General features: G+C 57.6%; 2 protein-coding genes across 4 annotated transcripts in view; both read left to right on the top strand.

The window, feature by feature from the left end:
* RASGRF1 (Ras protein specific guanine nucleotide releasing factor 1) overlaps nt 1-8,140 on the top strand; it is a 78,053-nt gene extending 69,913 nt beyond the window's left edge. For all 3 annotated transcript variants that reach the window (XM_038184817.2, XM_027465701.3, XM_027465699.3), the window contains exons 18-27: nt 18-124; nt 913-1,025; nt 1,365-1,425; nt 2,869-2,972; nt 3,148-3,232; nt 3,561-3,758; nt 4,259-4,338; nt 4,764-4,881; nt 5,088-5,156; nt 7,095-8,140. In XM_038184817.2, the coding sequence (XP_038040745.1) occupies nt 18-124; nt 913-1,025; nt 1,365-1,425; nt 2,869-2,972; nt 3,148-3,232; nt 3,561-3,758; nt 4,259-4,338; nt 4,764-4,881; nt 5,088-5,156; nt 7,095-7,187 (1,028 nt within the window). In that variant the 3' untranslated portion in view covers nt 7,188-8,140. The remainder of the gene's footprint in view (nt 1-17; nt 125-912; nt 1,026-1,364; nt 1,426-2,868; nt 2,973-3,147; nt 3,233-3,560; nt 3,759-4,258; nt 4,339-4,763; nt 4,882-5,087; nt 5,157-7,094) is intronic.
* Nucleotides 8,141-8,268: 128 nt separating this feature from the next.
* Nucleotides 8,269-15,310, top strand: CTSH (cathepsin H). The gene is made up of 12 exons (XM_027466110.3): nt 8,269-8,426; nt 8,695-8,726; nt 8,878-8,983; nt 9,079-9,149; nt 9,273-9,377; nt 9,566-9,652; nt 10,217-10,272; nt 11,413-11,494; nt 11,577-11,645; nt 12,316-12,422; nt 13,803-13,928; nt 14,525-15,310. The coding sequence occupies exons 1-12, from the start codon at nt 8,354-8,356 to the stop codon at nt 14,598-14,600; spliced, it is 990 nt and encodes a 329-aa protein (XP_027321911.1). The 5' UTR covers nt 8,269-8,353; the 3' UTR covers nt 14,601-15,310.
* The last annotated feature ends 128 nt before the right edge of the window (nt 15,311-15,438 follow it).

Below are 15,438 nucleotides of genomic sequence, written 5' to 3'. Positions count from 1 at the left end.
ACGGGCCGTCCTTGCAGGCTTCCCGACCGACCAGCGGAACGGGGACAAGGAGTTTGTGATCCGGAGAGCAGCCACCAACAGGGTCCTCAACGTGCTGCGGCACTGGGTCTCCAAACACTCACAGGTGTGCTCGGGGGGGCTGGGATGGGCACTGGGGGGTCCCAGGCTCGGGGGGCTCCCACACGACGCAGGGGCTGGGCAGCTCAGGGGCCTTGGAGAGCTCTTTGGGGTCGCTCAGCGCTGGCACAGGTTCGGCTGCATTCCTGTGGGCTCAGCCAGGCTCCAGCTGGAAAGGCAATTTGCCTTTTTTTTTTAATTAAGCAAATGAGTGGACATGGGGAGGAGATGAAAGCTGCCAAGCAGGGGAGCTGGAGCTTCTCGTGCATGGCACGAGGGACGAGGTGGTTTGATTGCAGCGTTTGCATATTTGGTGTGCACACGAGGAGGGGTGGGACCTGCTGGTATCCTCCTGCTGGATACCACAGCATGGTGCTGCTGGAAATGTGTTAGCTGGGTTTGATTCCTGCACAGAGGCTGCAGGATGCTATCAGGGTCAGAGCCCGGGGCTTCCCCTGCTGTCCCTTGTCCCCCTCTGCTGCCCGTTTCTCCAGGCTAGGGCACAGCTGGCTGGGGAGGGGCACTGGGCGCAGGCACCCCCCAGTTGTTACTGGGAAGGGCCACGGGTTTCTCCCAGTCCAGGAGATGCCAATGCAAATTACAGAATGAGCCAGAGCATTTCCTGCTGGTTTTCCCCAGGGTGTTGGCCAAGGCGCTGCGGGGTGGGAGCAGCCGGCCCCGTTGTGCCCCCTCCGTGGGTAGCGCGGGGATTAAAGCCAGGCTTTAGGCAGGCAGCAAGGAGAGCTACAATGCGAGTACAATTGATTCAAGTTGTAACTGTGCCTGTTTTGGCAGGACTTTGAAACCAACGAGGAGCTGAAGTTCAGAGTGATTAGCTTTCTGGAGGAAGTTATTCACGATCCCGAGCTCCTGACCCAGGAGAGAAAAGCGGCGGCCAACATTATAAGGTAAAGGGCCCTTGGTGCCGTTTGCTTTTCCTGGGTGCTGTGCCAGGCTCTCGGCGGCTGCTTTCAGCTCTCACCCAGGATAAAAGCAGGCATGAAACCCTAGCACGGGGTCTGGCAGCAGGTTCAGGAGGTGCCTGCAAAGAGGAAAGGCTCTCTGCGTCCCTGCGCATCCGAGCAGCAACGGGAGCGCGGGGGCCACAAGCAGGGCATGCCACCTCCACCCCTTGTGCCTCTCACTGGTGCTTAACACCAAGTTCCTGTGAAAGCCCATGAACACGAGGGCACGCCGTGGCCCCACCGCTTCCCCAGCTGAGGCAGCGCTGCCTTTTTGTGCTGCAGGACTCTGACGCAGGAGGATCCCGGAGACAACCAGATAACCCTGGAGGAGGTGGTGCAGATGGTGAGTGCCTCCCCCCTCCTCACTCCCTCTGGTTGCTTGACAAGGTGCTGGGCAGGCGGCGGCACAGCAGCCCTGAGGAGGTCCTGTTGCTGTGGCTGGACAGACAGATGGACAGATGGAGGCTGCACAGGGCCCTGCGGGGTTCCTCCTGCCCCCCGGGACCTGTGCACACCCGGCCTGGCAGGGAGCAGCTCTCCAGGGCCACTGTCAGGGTGTCACAGCGCAGGGACAGGTTTAAGGACAGGGCCAGCAGTGAGCACAGCTGGGTGTGCTGCTGGTGCTGGCAGCTCTGATCCTGCCCTAGCCACGTCTGTCCATCTGCACCCCCAGCAGCACCAATGCAGAGACATGTGGATGCGTCCGCCCGAGGGGCGCAGGAGAACTCCGTGGCTCCCGGTGTCCCCGTGTCCTCGTCCTGTGTGTGGGCTCAGAGCAATGAGTGTTAGCACAGCTGGCTCCAGCACAGAGCTGTGCCTGTGAGCAGAGCCCAGGGAGCGTGCAGTGAGCTTACACACCTCGGGGAGGCTGCAGCTCGGGTGCCACTTCTCTGTGTTTAGCAAAAACAAGGCCGGTTCCCAGGCAAAAACCAAGAGCCACTTCAAATCGGCCTGGTGCACCTGAAATAACAGTGCCTTCGGATCTGCCTCCTGGTTTCTGGAGTTTTTGAGTCCCTGCAGGGTTTTTTAGGCTTTTGTCTGCAGTCACTGGTGCTGCAAACTGCCTTTGAAGGGGAGAGCACAAACAAAGCCAGGTTTTCAGGCTGCCCCTCCTCCCGAGGAGCCCAGCTTTAAGGAAAACACCCAGGAAAAGCAGCGACCTGCAGGCAGGGCAGGGATTTGAGGTGTTAGTGCCAAAGCACAGCCAGGTCCCTGCGTGAGGGCCCTGTACAGGGTCTGGGGGCAGAAGTTGTGGCTGTGCCCCAGCCCCCCCGGTTTGGGTGGGGGCTGCGGGCACCTGGGCAGCTGCAGCCAGGGGACAGAGATGTCCCTGTTCGTGCTGCTTTTATGGACACCCCCTGGAAAAGCCATCCCGAGCAGCTCCGGGTCCTCGCTCTGCTGACCCCACGGATGTTTGTGGAGCGGTGCTGCTCCAGCTGGGACTCCCTGGTGCTTTATTAATTAAACAGACGTGGAGCAGAAAGGCAGCGGTTACAGAAATCAGCGTGCCGGGGCCTGTTCCGGAGCTGACACCTAATTACTGCAGTCGAGATGAGTTAATTTGGTGTTCGCACATGTGCACGGGTGGTAACGGGGTTAAAGCTCCCCGGTCTGCACGAAGCCAGCAGATCCCAGTGCTGGTGGGACGCGGGGACCCTGCCCCGTGAGCTCCCTCCTGGCTGCTTGGTGCATTTCTTGGTGCTGGAGATTCCTTTTGGCCTTATTTCATGTCTGAGTTGTGAGAAGTCTTAACGAATTGGCCCTAATTGTCACCTTTGCTGTTTAGGCCGAGGGGGTCAAAGCAGAGCCTTTTGAAAACCACTCGGCTCTGGAAATAGCGGAGCAGCTGACGCTGCTCGATCACCTCGTCTTCAAGAAGATCCCGTACGAGTAAGTGTCCCACGTGGCCGGGGGGGTCTCCTCCCATCCCCTGGTCAGCACCCCCCCACCCGCAGGGTCCACCTGGAGCCCAGACGGGGGGTCCCGGCCACCCCGAGGGCTGGTAGGGCCTGGGTGCTGCGGGATGATGGGGAAGGAGCCTTGCTGTGCACGGTGTCCTTCACAGGGAGTTCTTTGGGCAAGGCTGGATGAAGCTGGAGAAGAACGAGAGGACTCCTTATATCATGAAAAACACAAAGCACTTCAATGACGTAAGTGCGGCCAGCGGGCAGGGACAGGGCGCAGGAGCAGCAGCACAGCCACACCTGGCCCAGTGCTGGCCAGGGCTGGGGGGCTGCAGGTTTTGTCTGCCTCCGTCTGTGCTCGATGGGTGCTCGGTGCTCTGGGGAACACCGCAGGTGGGGTGCCTCGTGGCACAGGCGTGCGGGCTCCTCTGCGCCCATTGCTGCTGCAGCGAAGGGAAATCTTGTAAAAAAGGGAAATCTTGTAAAAAAAAAAAGCTGGAAAGCTTGTGGCTGAGGGGGGGGGGAGAGGCTGCTGCCCTTGTGACTCCGGGCTGGGGCTGTTGTCCTCCTGAAGGTCAGTAACTTGATAGCGTCTGAGATCCTGCGCAACGAGGAGATCAACGCGCGGGTGAGCTCCATCGAGAAGTGGGTGGCCGTGGCGGACATCTGCCGCTGCCTGCACAACTACAACGCCGTGCTGGAGATCACCTCCTCCCTCAACCGCAGTGCCATCTTCCGCCTGAAGAAAACCTGGCTCAAGGTCTCCAAGCAGGTACGGCGCGGGGCTGAGCCGTCGGGTCAGGCTGGCTGTGCCTGCAGCCCCAGGAGCCTTTTCTGAAGCGTGGTTGTTGCAGTGCACACGTGTGCGCGCTTCTTTAAGCTGTTTTTTGGGCTCCTTGTACCAAATATGGACGAGCAAAATTAATTCACGTGTTGGTTTACTTGGTACAGAAATAGCTTGTATCGAGTCTGACTGAGCCCAGGGGCTGCCGGAGCTGCTGTGTGGGCTCCTCTCGGAATCTGAAACATCGTGGGTTGTTTTTTTTCCTGCAAAAAGCCAAACCTGTAAATTTAGACAGGCACTGGAGAAGGAGCAGGTGGGAGGTAGGGGAGGGGAGCTGTGCATTGCCAATCCCTAGTACATGCTGGAGGTTTTTGCTTTCCAGCGCTCGCTCAGCTCCTCGCAGCGGCTGCAGCAGGGTGGGCAGCATGGGTCGGCCCCGGGGACGGGGTCTCTTCCCACCCTGCCCCAAACCCTTGGGTCTCTTGCAGACGAAGGCTCTGATCGACAAGCTGCAGAAGCTGGTGTCGTCGGAGGGCAGGTTCAAGAACCTGAGGGAGGCGCTGAAGAAGTAAGTGTGGGCGGCGATGCCCCGCGGCTGGCACAGGTCCCAGCCCAGCGCTGCGCCCCGTCGGGGAGGCTCTCGCTTTGTGCAGGCACCCCCGGTCCAGACCTCGCTCCCGAGCTCATTTCAGAGCCCGTGCTGACGGGAAGTCCCGTCCAGCAGGCAGCTGGCGGAGCAATCCCAAATAATGTGCTGCTCCTTTGGGCAGTGGTGCGGGAAGGCGTGAACAAAAGGGCCTCCCGGGTGGGTTTCATTGATGGTGTCAGCCTGCAGGGAGGCTGCAGGGATGAGCTCTGGAGTCCCTGTGCGTTAGAGAACCCTTCAAACCCTGACCTCCGCGGGGCCCGACCCTTCTCCCTCCCCTGCAGAGCCCAGGCAAGCCCCGAGTAAGGAAGTTTTCTCTCTCGTTCGTTTCCCATTCGCTCCTGAAGCTGCGACCCTCCTTGTGTCCCCTACCTGGGGATGTACCTGACCGACCTGGCCTTCATAGAGGAGGGGACCCCCAATTACACCGAGGACGGGCTGGTGAACTTCTCCAAAATGAGGATGGTGAGTGCTGTGGCCCCGCTGTGCCAGGCGGTGGGACCGGTGGCTCTGGGTCCTGGACAGGTACAAAGGGGACCAGGCGGCCCCGCTGTGTGCTGGGGTGGAAGGATGCGGGCAGGGCGGTGGCTCGCTGCCCCGCTGGTGCCGGGACGTGGTGGCAGTGCTGGTGGCAGGGCCGTTAACAGCAGCTTTGTCCTCTCCCTGGACAGATTTCCCACATCATAAGAGAGATCCGCCAGTTCCAGCAAACCTCCTACAAGATCGAGCACCAGCCTAAGGTATGAGGGCCGCACACTCCCTCCTCTCCTCGTGCCCCACCTGAGCTGCAGCACCCAAGCCTTGGATCTGTGGCAGCTCCTTTGGGGAAGATGTGGGACCTCTGTGCTCCCCGTGCTTGGAGTGGCTGGGGAGCAGCAGAGCCGTGCACAGCGAGGGGGTGAGGGGGTTCATGGTGGGGGGTTCCCCTGTGCAGGAGAGCGGCTCCCAGGCAGGCACTTGGCCAGAGCTCGTGTTTTACCTGGGGCTGAAAGGAGGAATGAGTAACAAGTGGCTCCCTTGGTGTTTGCTGCTGCAGCAGAAGCGTGGCTGGTGCCTCCCTGCTGCTGCTGTGCTGTGCTGCAGGGGCTCAGCAGGGCTGCAGGGACCGAGGGCAGCCGCAGCAGCTCCCCTGGGTGCTGCAGGGGAGGCGTTGCTTCAGGCAGCCGCCACGCCTGGATGCAACAGGCCCAGCACAGGCTGAGCATTGACCTTCCTCCCGATGTGGTTCCTGCCGTTGTGGGTGTTCGGCAGAGCTGGGGTCGTGTCCAGGCTGTGCTCGCTCAGCGCCCCGTGCACCCGCAGCGCGTGGCTAACAGCACAGGACCTGCGATGTGTGCACCAAGGGCTGCCTTGGCCAGCTATGTGTGGGGTGGGCAGGGTGGGCGGTTAGCAGCCAGCACCCTGGGGTGCTCCTGGGGCTGCTTGGAGTGATGATAAAGCGCACACACTGCTTGCTTGCAGGGACCACAGTGCGATGCAGCACAGCGGCTGTGCCCTCCCTCGGTGCTGCCATTTCCCTCAGCAGCTTTGCACAGAGCAGAGCCATTCTGTGTCCTACCCCGGCCCCCAAAAGTTGTGCCAAGCAGCCAGCTTGCAGCTGGGCTGTCCCAGCCCAGGCTAGAGACCAGGAGGAGTCACCGTGCTGAGTTACAGACTGTCCCACCCACACAGCCTGGCGCTGGTGGCCTCTGCCATGCGGTACCCCACATGTGTGAGGAGATGGCAAGTTGTGGCCACCCTCGTGCTTCCTCTGCTGCTGCACAAGGGAACCACCCAGGAAACATCGTCGTGGTGCGGGGTTTCCGCTGCCTGCAGGGCTCTTGCTCTCCAGAAGCAGCAGGGCCCATCCTGGAGCAGTGCCTCTGCCCTGCAGCCATCCGCTGAGCCTGGGCCATGCCCCAGCCGTGGCACCAAACCCCCCCTGGGGTGCTGGGGGCTCCTGGGGTGGTGGCAGGAGCTGCTCATGTTCCTCTGGACCATGACCACCAGCTGGGATCCAGGCTCTGATTTTCACTTCTGCAGCCTGGTACCCACAGCCTGGTACCCGCGAGGGGCCAGGCTGGTGCAGCTGGGTCTCACCGGGACGCACCAGATAAATCCCTGCCTCCTCTTGGCCTCTGGTGCTTGGGGAAGGGAGAAGTGTCCGTGAAAGCTCCCCAGGCCTGAGAAACCCACTGAAAACTGCCAAACCCGAGTGCAACTGCTGCTGGTGCTTTGCTGCCAGCTGACCGCAACCCCCCCACCCCATGCCCCCTCCAGCCAGCACCAGCTGCACCAGGACCCAAAATGGCACTGGGGAAAAACTCTCCCAGGAACTGCTAGCAGGTTTTCTGCTAACACCAGAGCAAATGTCCTGCCCTGTCAGCAGCATTCCCACAGCAAGAGCCTGCGTTCCCTGTGCTAAGGTTAGAGGGCCTTCGTTATCAGGATTTGGTGTTCTCAACCTAAGAGAGCTGTGTGGCTGATAACACAGCCCTGCAGAGGACGGCTAGGCAAGAAAAGCAGAAGAGCAAGTGGGGACTGGGTGACTTTGCAATCCTGGGGTGGGATAAGCACGTGCAGTGCCTGTGTCTGTTGGCAGGAACCGCGGGCCCTTCTCGGCCTCTCCCTGTTCCTTATTTCAGCGTTAGGTGCGGGGTGGAGGTGAGCACAGTGCTAACGCTCTGCCCCGTCCCCAGGTGACGCAGTACCTGCTGGACCAGACGTTCGTGATGGATGAGGAGACCCTTTACGAAGCGTCCCTGCGAATAGAGCCCAAGCTGCCTTCCTGAAGCCGGAGAGCGGCCGGCGGCTGCTCGTGTACACACGCTCTAGCATCCTGTACATAGCTCCTTGTTCATGTCGGGCGCCCTGCAGTGACTCCCACCTCTGTGCTTCTCCGAGCAAACCCAGCCCCTCGGTGTTAGGCTGCAGTAGCCCTCGCGTAGGATTCCCCGCGTTGTTTGAGGTTTCACGCGTTGACACTTTGCTGGAGTCCCGGTTTCTTTTCGACGATGTTAATTTTTGTCATTTGCTCTTCTCGAGGGGGCCGGGGACAGCAGGGCGGGGGGGGACGTACAGGAGCCGCGCGGGCACTCGCCTCCCCTGCCCAGCCTGGGGAGCGGCTGCGTGGCACCGGGCTGCAGGGCAGGGGGACGTGGCCGTGGCCCCGGCTCTGCAGGGCAGCGGGACAGCACCCACCCGTCCGAGCCACCCCAGCGGACCAAGCTGTCCTCCCTGTGTGCCACCACCCCCTGCCAGGGGGCTCCTGCGCGGAACCGAGCCCGCTGCGAGCGGGGAGAGGAAACGGACCTCGTGCCCTTAGCTGCATTCTGCTCCCGCAAGCTCCTGTTGATATGCTACAGCTCCGTATTCCTTGTGACAACTGAGTAACATGATGTAGAATTAGACAAAATGACCGAGTGTTTTTATTACATATACTGTAATCCTGTCTAACCACCTTCTAGCAGGAATATAGTAATGTAGTGCTTATTCTGTGAATATTACCATGTATTTTTTACATTGTACAGTATATAAACACAGTTTAACTTTAAAGTGGCAGGCATGCTCCACTATAACAGACAGAAAACTTTTGCTGTAAGCAATACCTCGTGGTATGAGAATTCTATTTCAAGCCCTAAAATATTTCAACTTACAGCTTGTTTGGAAAAATATTTCCATTTTTGTAAAAATATATGTTTCCTGATTACCTCTTGCTAATAAATCTATTCTATCTCAGGGTGAACGAGGACTGCTGCCGTTTTTATCAGCCTGACCCGGGGCCAAACGCCGGCCCCGCACTGCTCCGGAGGGGGGGGTCAGGGGGAGCCGTGCCCGGGAGGGGGGGGGGGCCTGGCGGCGGCGGGTCCGGCCCGCCCCGGGGAGGGCCCGGGTGCCCCGCTCCGCCCCGCGGAGGCTCAGCACGGCTCGGCTCGGCACGGCTCGGCACGGCTCGGCGATGGGCTACCCCGTGCTGCTGGCTTTGGCCGCGCTCCTGGCGCCCGCCGCCGCCTCGGCGGTCACAGCGCAAGGTACCGGGAGGGGACGGGGTGGCACGGCTCGGGTCGGCACGGCTCGGGTCAGCACGGCACGGCTCGGGTCAGCACGGCTCGGGTCAGCACGGCTCGCTGCGCCGCTCCGGGTGCTCGCCGGGCCCGAGCTGCTCGGCCGGGGACGGGCTGGGGCGAGCCGGGCTGAGCCGAGCCGTGCCGGGCTGGGGCGAACCGGGCTGGGCTGAGCCGGGCTGGGGCGAGCCGAGCCGGGCGAGCCGCCGCCATGCCGCTGTCCTCTCTCCCGCAGAGGAGCAGCTCTTCAAGGCCTGGATGCTGCAGGTAAAGCTCCGCTGCCGCCGGGGACCGAGCCGAGCCGGGCCGGGCCGGGAGCGGCTCCCCGGGGGCGCGGGGCCGGGGCGGCTCCGTGCGGGCCGGGGGCGGCTCGGGGGGGGTGCCCGGGGGGCGCTGCCACTTGTGCGCCTCGTGGCAGAACGGGAGGCGCTACGGGCCGGCAGAGTACGGGCACCGGCTGCGGGTCTTCGTGGGCAACAAGCGGCGCATCGACGAGCACAACGCCGGCAACCACAGCTTCGAAAGTAGGAGCTGCCCCTGCCCCCGGCCTCGCCCCCCCACCCTCAGCGCCCTTCTGTGGTTAATAAAGCATTCCTCCTCCCTCCTTTTTTCATATAAGTGGGCCTCAACCAGTTCTCCGATCTGACCTTCACGGAGTTCAAAAAGATGTACCTGTGGAGAGAGCCCCAGGTGGGTTCATAGGGAGCCCATGCCATGGGGGGCTCTGTGCCGCGGGGGGCTCCGCGCCCACCCGAGGGCCAGCACCCCGTGGCTGTGTGACCCGAGCCCGCAGCCCTCCTGCCTCGCTTCTAGAACTGCTCGGCCACGAAGGGGAACTTCCTGCGCAGCTCGGGGCCGTATCCAGACTCTGTTGACTGGAGGAAGAAAGGGAACTACGTGACACCTGTGAAAAACCAGGTGAGGAGCGGGAGCGATGGGCAGTGCAGCAGGAGCAGGAGAGCACTGCTGTGGGCTTTTTTGCCCAGGGACCCCCTCGGGACTGGGGTGGGAAGAGGCAGCAGCCTCCCATGCCTCCCATGCCTCCTGCCCTGGCTGGTGACCCCGCTGAGCACTGCAGACCAGTTTCTCCCCTGTTCCTAACGCAGGGCCCCTGCGGGAGCTGCTGGACCTTTTCAACCACGGGGTGCCTGGAGTCGGCGATCGCGATTGCCACGGGAAAGCTGCTCTCCCTGGTAAGAGGGGTCCCTGCGGCGGGCAGAGCTCTGCAGCTGCACGAAGCCAGGAGCTCTGTGTCCCTGGGGATGTGCCCATCGCTGTCCCTGCTCATGGTCTGAGTGCCCCATTGCTCCCAGCCTTGGGCAGAGCCTTTTTCGGAGCAGGATGAGGCCACGGGGGCTGAGCATTGAGAGCAGCGCGGGGGGGACACTCCTGAGCTCCTGGAGCCTTTCTGTTCTGAAGGCCGGAAAGGCAGCAGCCGCTCAAGTGACATACCCGAGGGCTGGGTGTTAGTGTTAAAAACAAACTTGACCTTTGGACGAGATCTCAGCCAGTGCCTGGGGGCCAGGCGGTGTCAGCAGGCCGGAGAAGGAAGGCGCCTTCCCCAGGGAGCCGCATTCCCCTCCTCTTCCTCCTCCTTCTGCCTCGGGCAGTGGTAGCCCTGTCCAGAGGGGTGACTCCAGATCGCACTGGGGCTGCCTCCATAGGAGCAGCACCCAGATGTTGCCCGTTGTGTGCCGTCTCCCTGGCTCTGAATGCAGTTGTTTGTACGTACACTGACACAAAAACTTTGTCTGCAGGCGGAGCAGCAGTTAGTTGATTGCGCTCAGGCTTTTAACAACCATGGCTGCAGCGGGTAAGTAAGCTGAAGTAGTGAAGAATAAACATGAGCATCTTGTGGTTCGTGCTTGACAGCCTTCCTCAGGTGTTAGGATCCTTCCAGACCTTGGAATGTTTGTTTCTTTGAATCTTCGATATGTTGTTTCCCCTGGGCTGAAATGTATCAGGGATAATGGTTTGGGGTTTTGTTTTGTTTCATTTTCTTGTTTTAATTTCACCCTCTCTGAAGGTTAGAATGTTTCGCAAAGTCTCCAACACTTCCTAACTTCTGTTGTTCCTCCTCTTTATTAGTTTTTCTTCTGATACTTGTTTTTTTTTAACAGATACCAGTCACGAGTGCTGTGTAGCTAGGCTCTTACATGCTTAGGGAAAGCAAGGGAAGTTTTATCTATTGCATTGCTCATGGGTCACGCATATCTCATGGCGCTGTAAGGACCCACAGAAACCTCTGCTTCCCCTTTGGTAAATTCCTACTGGTGCTGCTAGAAGCAGAAAAAAGGGCTTTCTGAAATCTTTTTTTTCCTGTAAGATAAGTGGTCCCTTCGGAGTGCTCAGAGAGCTGAGAAAACCACTTTTGCGTGTTTTCTCTTTTACGTGACTCATTGTTGCAAGCACACCCTGGTCATGCTCCCCTTTCCTTCCATCCCCACGTGTGCCCCCCCGGCAGGGGGGCTCAGGGGGCTCCTGCCCACCCCAGGCTGTGTCCTGGGGCCCTGGGAGCTGCGGATCCTGACTGCAGGCTGGGCACAGGTCACGGAAAACCTCCTCACAGGAGGAGAGGCCAAAGTCCCCCCAGCAGTGGATCTCAGTTAGCGGGGTTAGCAGTGTGGCCTTGGCCTGGTGGCCTCGTGTCTTGGGGCTCCTGTGTTGGCATTGTCCCCAGGGAGCCCTGAGAAGGAGGTGTTGGGTGTCTGTGCAGGCCCACGTGTAGGACTGTGCCCAGCAGTGGGACGGACTGGTTTGGGGCTCACCGGTGGGGAGATGCTGCAGGAACAGACCAGAGTTTGTGCCTCAGAGGGTGCGGGATGCACGCTGTCCTTCCCCTCGCTCCCTCTCCGTGTCTGTAGGGAGGTGCAGGAAGGTTTCTGGTGTGCTCTGCAGAAGCTGCCGCGTTGCTGTCCTAATTAATCTGCATGCTGGCTGTGTTGTTTTGCAGGGGCCTGCCAAGCCAAGCTTTCGAATACATAATGTATAACAAAGGGCTGATGGGGGAGGATGCCTACCCGTACCGGGCTGAGGTACTGCCGGGCAGCTGGGGCGCGTGTCTGCAGCGGGGGGTGCAGAGGGGGCTCTGGCACTGACCGCTTTCCGTCTGCACAGAACGGCACGTGCAAGTTCCAGCCAGACAAGGCCATTGCGTTCGTCAAAGATGTTATCAACATCACGCAGGTAAGTCCCTGAGGGAGACGTTTCCAAATTTCAGGGCGTTCATTCATGCTGTGCCAGGCCTGACATGGAAAGCGCTCGGCTGCCCTGAGGCATGCTGCTCCCTGCAGGGTGTACGGGGCCTGGCTGACCCCATACAGGGCCGGCTCACCTCGTCCCCAGCTCGCAGGGTGTCTGCACCCACCTTCCCTCAGCAGGACACGCACCTGCCAGGCTGCAGTGAGCTCTGGCATCCATAAAGCACACAACCAGCTCCAGTGCCTGCAGGGAGGTGTCTGAACAGGGCTGGGCAGCGTGGCAGTGGTGGCTGCCTCTGAAAGCTGCTCTCCATCAGCTTGTGTTGCGTGGCAGGAAGAATTTGCATCCTGACTGCGCCTGTGTGGGCTACTAAAAGTCCCCTAAAAGTCCTGCTGCTCCCTTTTCTGAAGGTGGCACCAGTGGAGTGCTGCAGCCACGTACAGGCGCTAGGGCCTTTGCCTTGTTTCCACAGCGGGTGCGCCTCCAGAAAATAATAAACTCTTGGTTCTTGTGTTTCAGTGCCCATGAGAGGCACATTTCTGCCTGTGAGCAGAAAGCCAGGAATGGCCATGGTGCCCTGACTGCTGGTCCGGGGCATCGTGACTGGTCCCAGTGTAACCAGGAGATAAATGACCCTGGGATCCTCTTCTTGCAGTACGATGAGGCTGGCATGGTGGAAGCGGTGGGGAAGTACAACCCGGTGAGCTTTGCGTTTGAGGTGACGAGTAACTTCATGCACTACAGAAAAGGAGTCTATTCAAAGTGAGTATTTCTGAGCCTGGAGGGTGAGAGGGAAGAGGGGCTGGAATCACTCACATCGCCATTTCTCCTTCTTTGTGGCACTGGACACAGGGAGTGGACTGTATTCTTGCATTTCCTTTTAAACAGAAAATTGGAAATATAAGCAAATTGAGCCTTAAAATGCTGATTTCCCAGGGGGAGCAGCATGAGGAAGAGGGAACAGCATGCTTGCAGACGGTTTAGTGCTGGGAGCCCGTCTGACCTCAAAGCCAGGCTGTGTTTGAAACACAGGTCTATAGCAAAGGCAAAAAGCTACTGAAAGGGCTGGTTAGTACACTTCAGAAGCTGATGGGGACAGGGTAGATTTCTGTTGGGCAAGAAATGGGAAGAGTGCATGTTTGGAGAGAATTAGAAAAACGCTTTAGGGTAATGAATCCCCAGTCACGTAGAACTGCAGGGAAAATTAAACGAAGAGTCTAAGTGTGAGTGATCTGCCCCAGGGAGCTGCAAGGGAAAGAGTAGGCAGTGTCGTGAATCCAAGTGGCTTTGCTGTTGCGATAAACACAGTAAGTGTTTACTTTAAAAGGTTAACCACGAGCAACAGGCAGAGTAGGGTGTGAAAGCAGGGAGACAGTCAAGATACTTTGTAATAGGACTCCAGCTTAAGGAACACATCAAGTAAAGTTACCATGTCTCAGGTAGATTTAAAGTCAAAGTGTATAGAATAATTGGTGTCCCAGGGGTTTCAGCCTATGCTCCACAGACCAACTGTTAATGAATTCAAAAAGAGTAAATCTGTAGTGGTGGTTGTTGATCTTTTAGTGATCTGCAATTTGAAATTGCGTAAAAACAGCATTTGTGGAGATGGGAGCATGTAGCTTGTGTTGTCTTTATGGCAAGTCAGCAACTTTTATTGAGTTCAATTTAAAAACAGGAAGTGCAAAGGAAATACAAGAAAATGTGTAGTGAGATCGAGGAGCTCACTGGTGCTTGTGCAGCATGTGAAATGCACTAAGAACTTCTGTTTTTTCGTTGGAAAAATTCTTTTGCTTTTTTTTTTTTTTTTTTTTTTTTTGTGTGTGTGTGTGTGTGTGTTGTAGGTTGTTCTTCTGTGACAGTGTTGATGTTAATTCAGAACAGAAGGCCAGACCAGGTGCTAGGATCAAAGGTCCATATAGCCTAACAGCCTGGCCTCTCATACAGCCAGTAATAATTTCTGAGTGAGAAAACAGAGCTGTATCTCCTTTTCTTGTGATTCCTCCTTACTCGTCACAGTTGGAAGTTCAGAGTATCCATTAGTTCTTTTTGTAGTTTAAGTGCTGTCAAAATTGCTGTCTAACCCATGATTAACTACATGCTATTGCTTTATGTAAAAAAATCTGCATGATTTTTCTTTTGCAGCCCACGATGTGAGCACACTCCCGACAAGGTGAACCATGCTGTCCTAGCTGTTGGGTATGGAGAAGAAAATGGGACTCCTTACTGGATCGTTAAGAACTCTTGGGGCCCTCTGTGGGGCATGGATGGGTAAGGAGGTCCCAGTATCTGGTAAAAGAATGTCACGTGCATGGGATTCCACCTGCCCACATGAGCTGCCAGGTCACCCTGATGCTCTCAGGCTGAAATTTCACAGCTGTTTCATAATCTGTGAAAAGGCAGGTAAATCATCCGAGCCTTGGGAGTGAGAGCTGGTTCTAAAAACTGGTCTGGGGTGACTGGTTAGGCCAGGCCCTCAGATCAGCTTCTGGGAGCGCCGCTGTGCAGTTGATGCAGCTGGCTGCTGCAGGAGCTGTGTGGTGGTGCAGTGCCTCTTCTGTGCTCACACAGCCAAAGAGGAACAGGTTGTGCTGCAAGTTCACTCCAGCTCCACAGTATCTTGTGTATTTCCAGGTGCAAGTGAAACTTTATAGCTGGGTGCTAGCTCGCAGTACGGGGGGACAGGGAATGGAATGGCATCTCCTGGTGACCTGCTGGAGATAACAGCTCTGTGACACCTATCTGCTCTTTGCATTGGTGTGAGAAAGGAACTCACACGACAGCAGTCACCGTATGTCGGTGTCAGGCATGCTGACTGCTGGAGGAGCAGGGAATACTCACTCATGCCTTTTTGTTTCTCTTTCCAGGTATTTCCTAATTGAACGTGGCAAGAATATGTGTGGTCTTGCTGCTTGTGCATCTTACCCTATTCCCCAGGTGTAAGAGGAGAGCACAGGCTGGGGAAAGTGGATACAGAAAAAGGAATAATTGATCACGTGTGAATTTCTAAATGCTAGAATCAAGAAAGCAAGAAGAAGAAAGAAGTCTGCTGATATTTGTTAGGTGCAGGTAGATTCCTGTGCTTGCACAAAGCTTCCTGTGGTAGGCAGATCCGTGCCCGCTGTCCCTAGCCCAAACCAAGCGTGTTCCTGCCCTTACAGCCAGAACCCCCGGCTGCTGGTGGCGTGTGCTGGGCTCCCCACACTGAGGGGGGACAGATCCAGGAGCACACGAGGCACAAATGCCAGGCAGCCCCCGATGTCAGGGTGCCGTGCCACAACCCCAGCCCTTCCCCGAGCCACTCATTTCTCAGTCAGCCGATGCAACTTTTTTAGGGACTTTTTTTTTCTCTGAAGGCGATTTTTCCTTTCTCTAGAGAAAGACGAGTGCTGTGATTTTTAAGTTTTATATGTGCTCATTTAACGTTTTCAGTATTTTTGTAAAGGATGACCAAGTGAGGCTATTTTAAGGAAAGCAGTGAAGGAAGGGATGATTTTCTTTTATCAACCAATCAATGAAGTAAAAACTTTATTGCCGTTTGACAAGGCTCCTGTGAGAAGCCCTTTCGCCAGCAGAGGGCATTGTGCGTTGTGTCGTGCTGCCGCTGCCCCCGCTGCTGCCTGCTACCGGGAAATAAAAACCACCTCCACCTCTCCCTCGTTAACAGCTGTGTTAATTAATGAGCACGGTCACGTGCCGCACGAGATGCTGCGCTAACAGCGGAAGCGTTGCTTTCTGATCATGAACATGGATTGAACGTGGTTGCAAAACAAACAAACGA

This window comes from Anas platyrhynchos, chromosome 11 (genome assembly GCF_047663525.1).
Source record: "Anas platyrhynchos isolate ZD024472 breed Pekin duck chromosome 11, IASCAAS_PekinDuck_T2T, whole genome shotgun sequence".
Classification (NCBI taxonomy): Eukaryota; Metazoa; Chordata; class Aves; order Anseriformes; family Anatidae; genus Anas; species Anas platyrhynchos.
This window is presented reverse-complemented; position numbering and strand designations above follow the sequence as displayed.

Excerpts from the sequence above, each read along its gene's own strand:
- CTSH (XM_027466110.3), top strand. The coding sequence starts at position 8,354 with ATGGGCTACCCCGTGCTGCTGGCTTTGGCCGCGCTCCTGGCGCCCGCC. Across the intron at positions 8,727-8,877 it reads TCAAGGCCTGGATGCTGCAG|AACGGGAGGCGCTACGGGCC; the intron begins GTAAAGCTCCGC and ends GCCTCGTGGCAG. Across the intron at positions 12,423-13,802 it reads AGAAAAGGAGTCTATTCAAA|CCCACGATGTGAGCACACTC; the intron begins GTGAGTATTTCT and ends TTTCTTTTGCAG.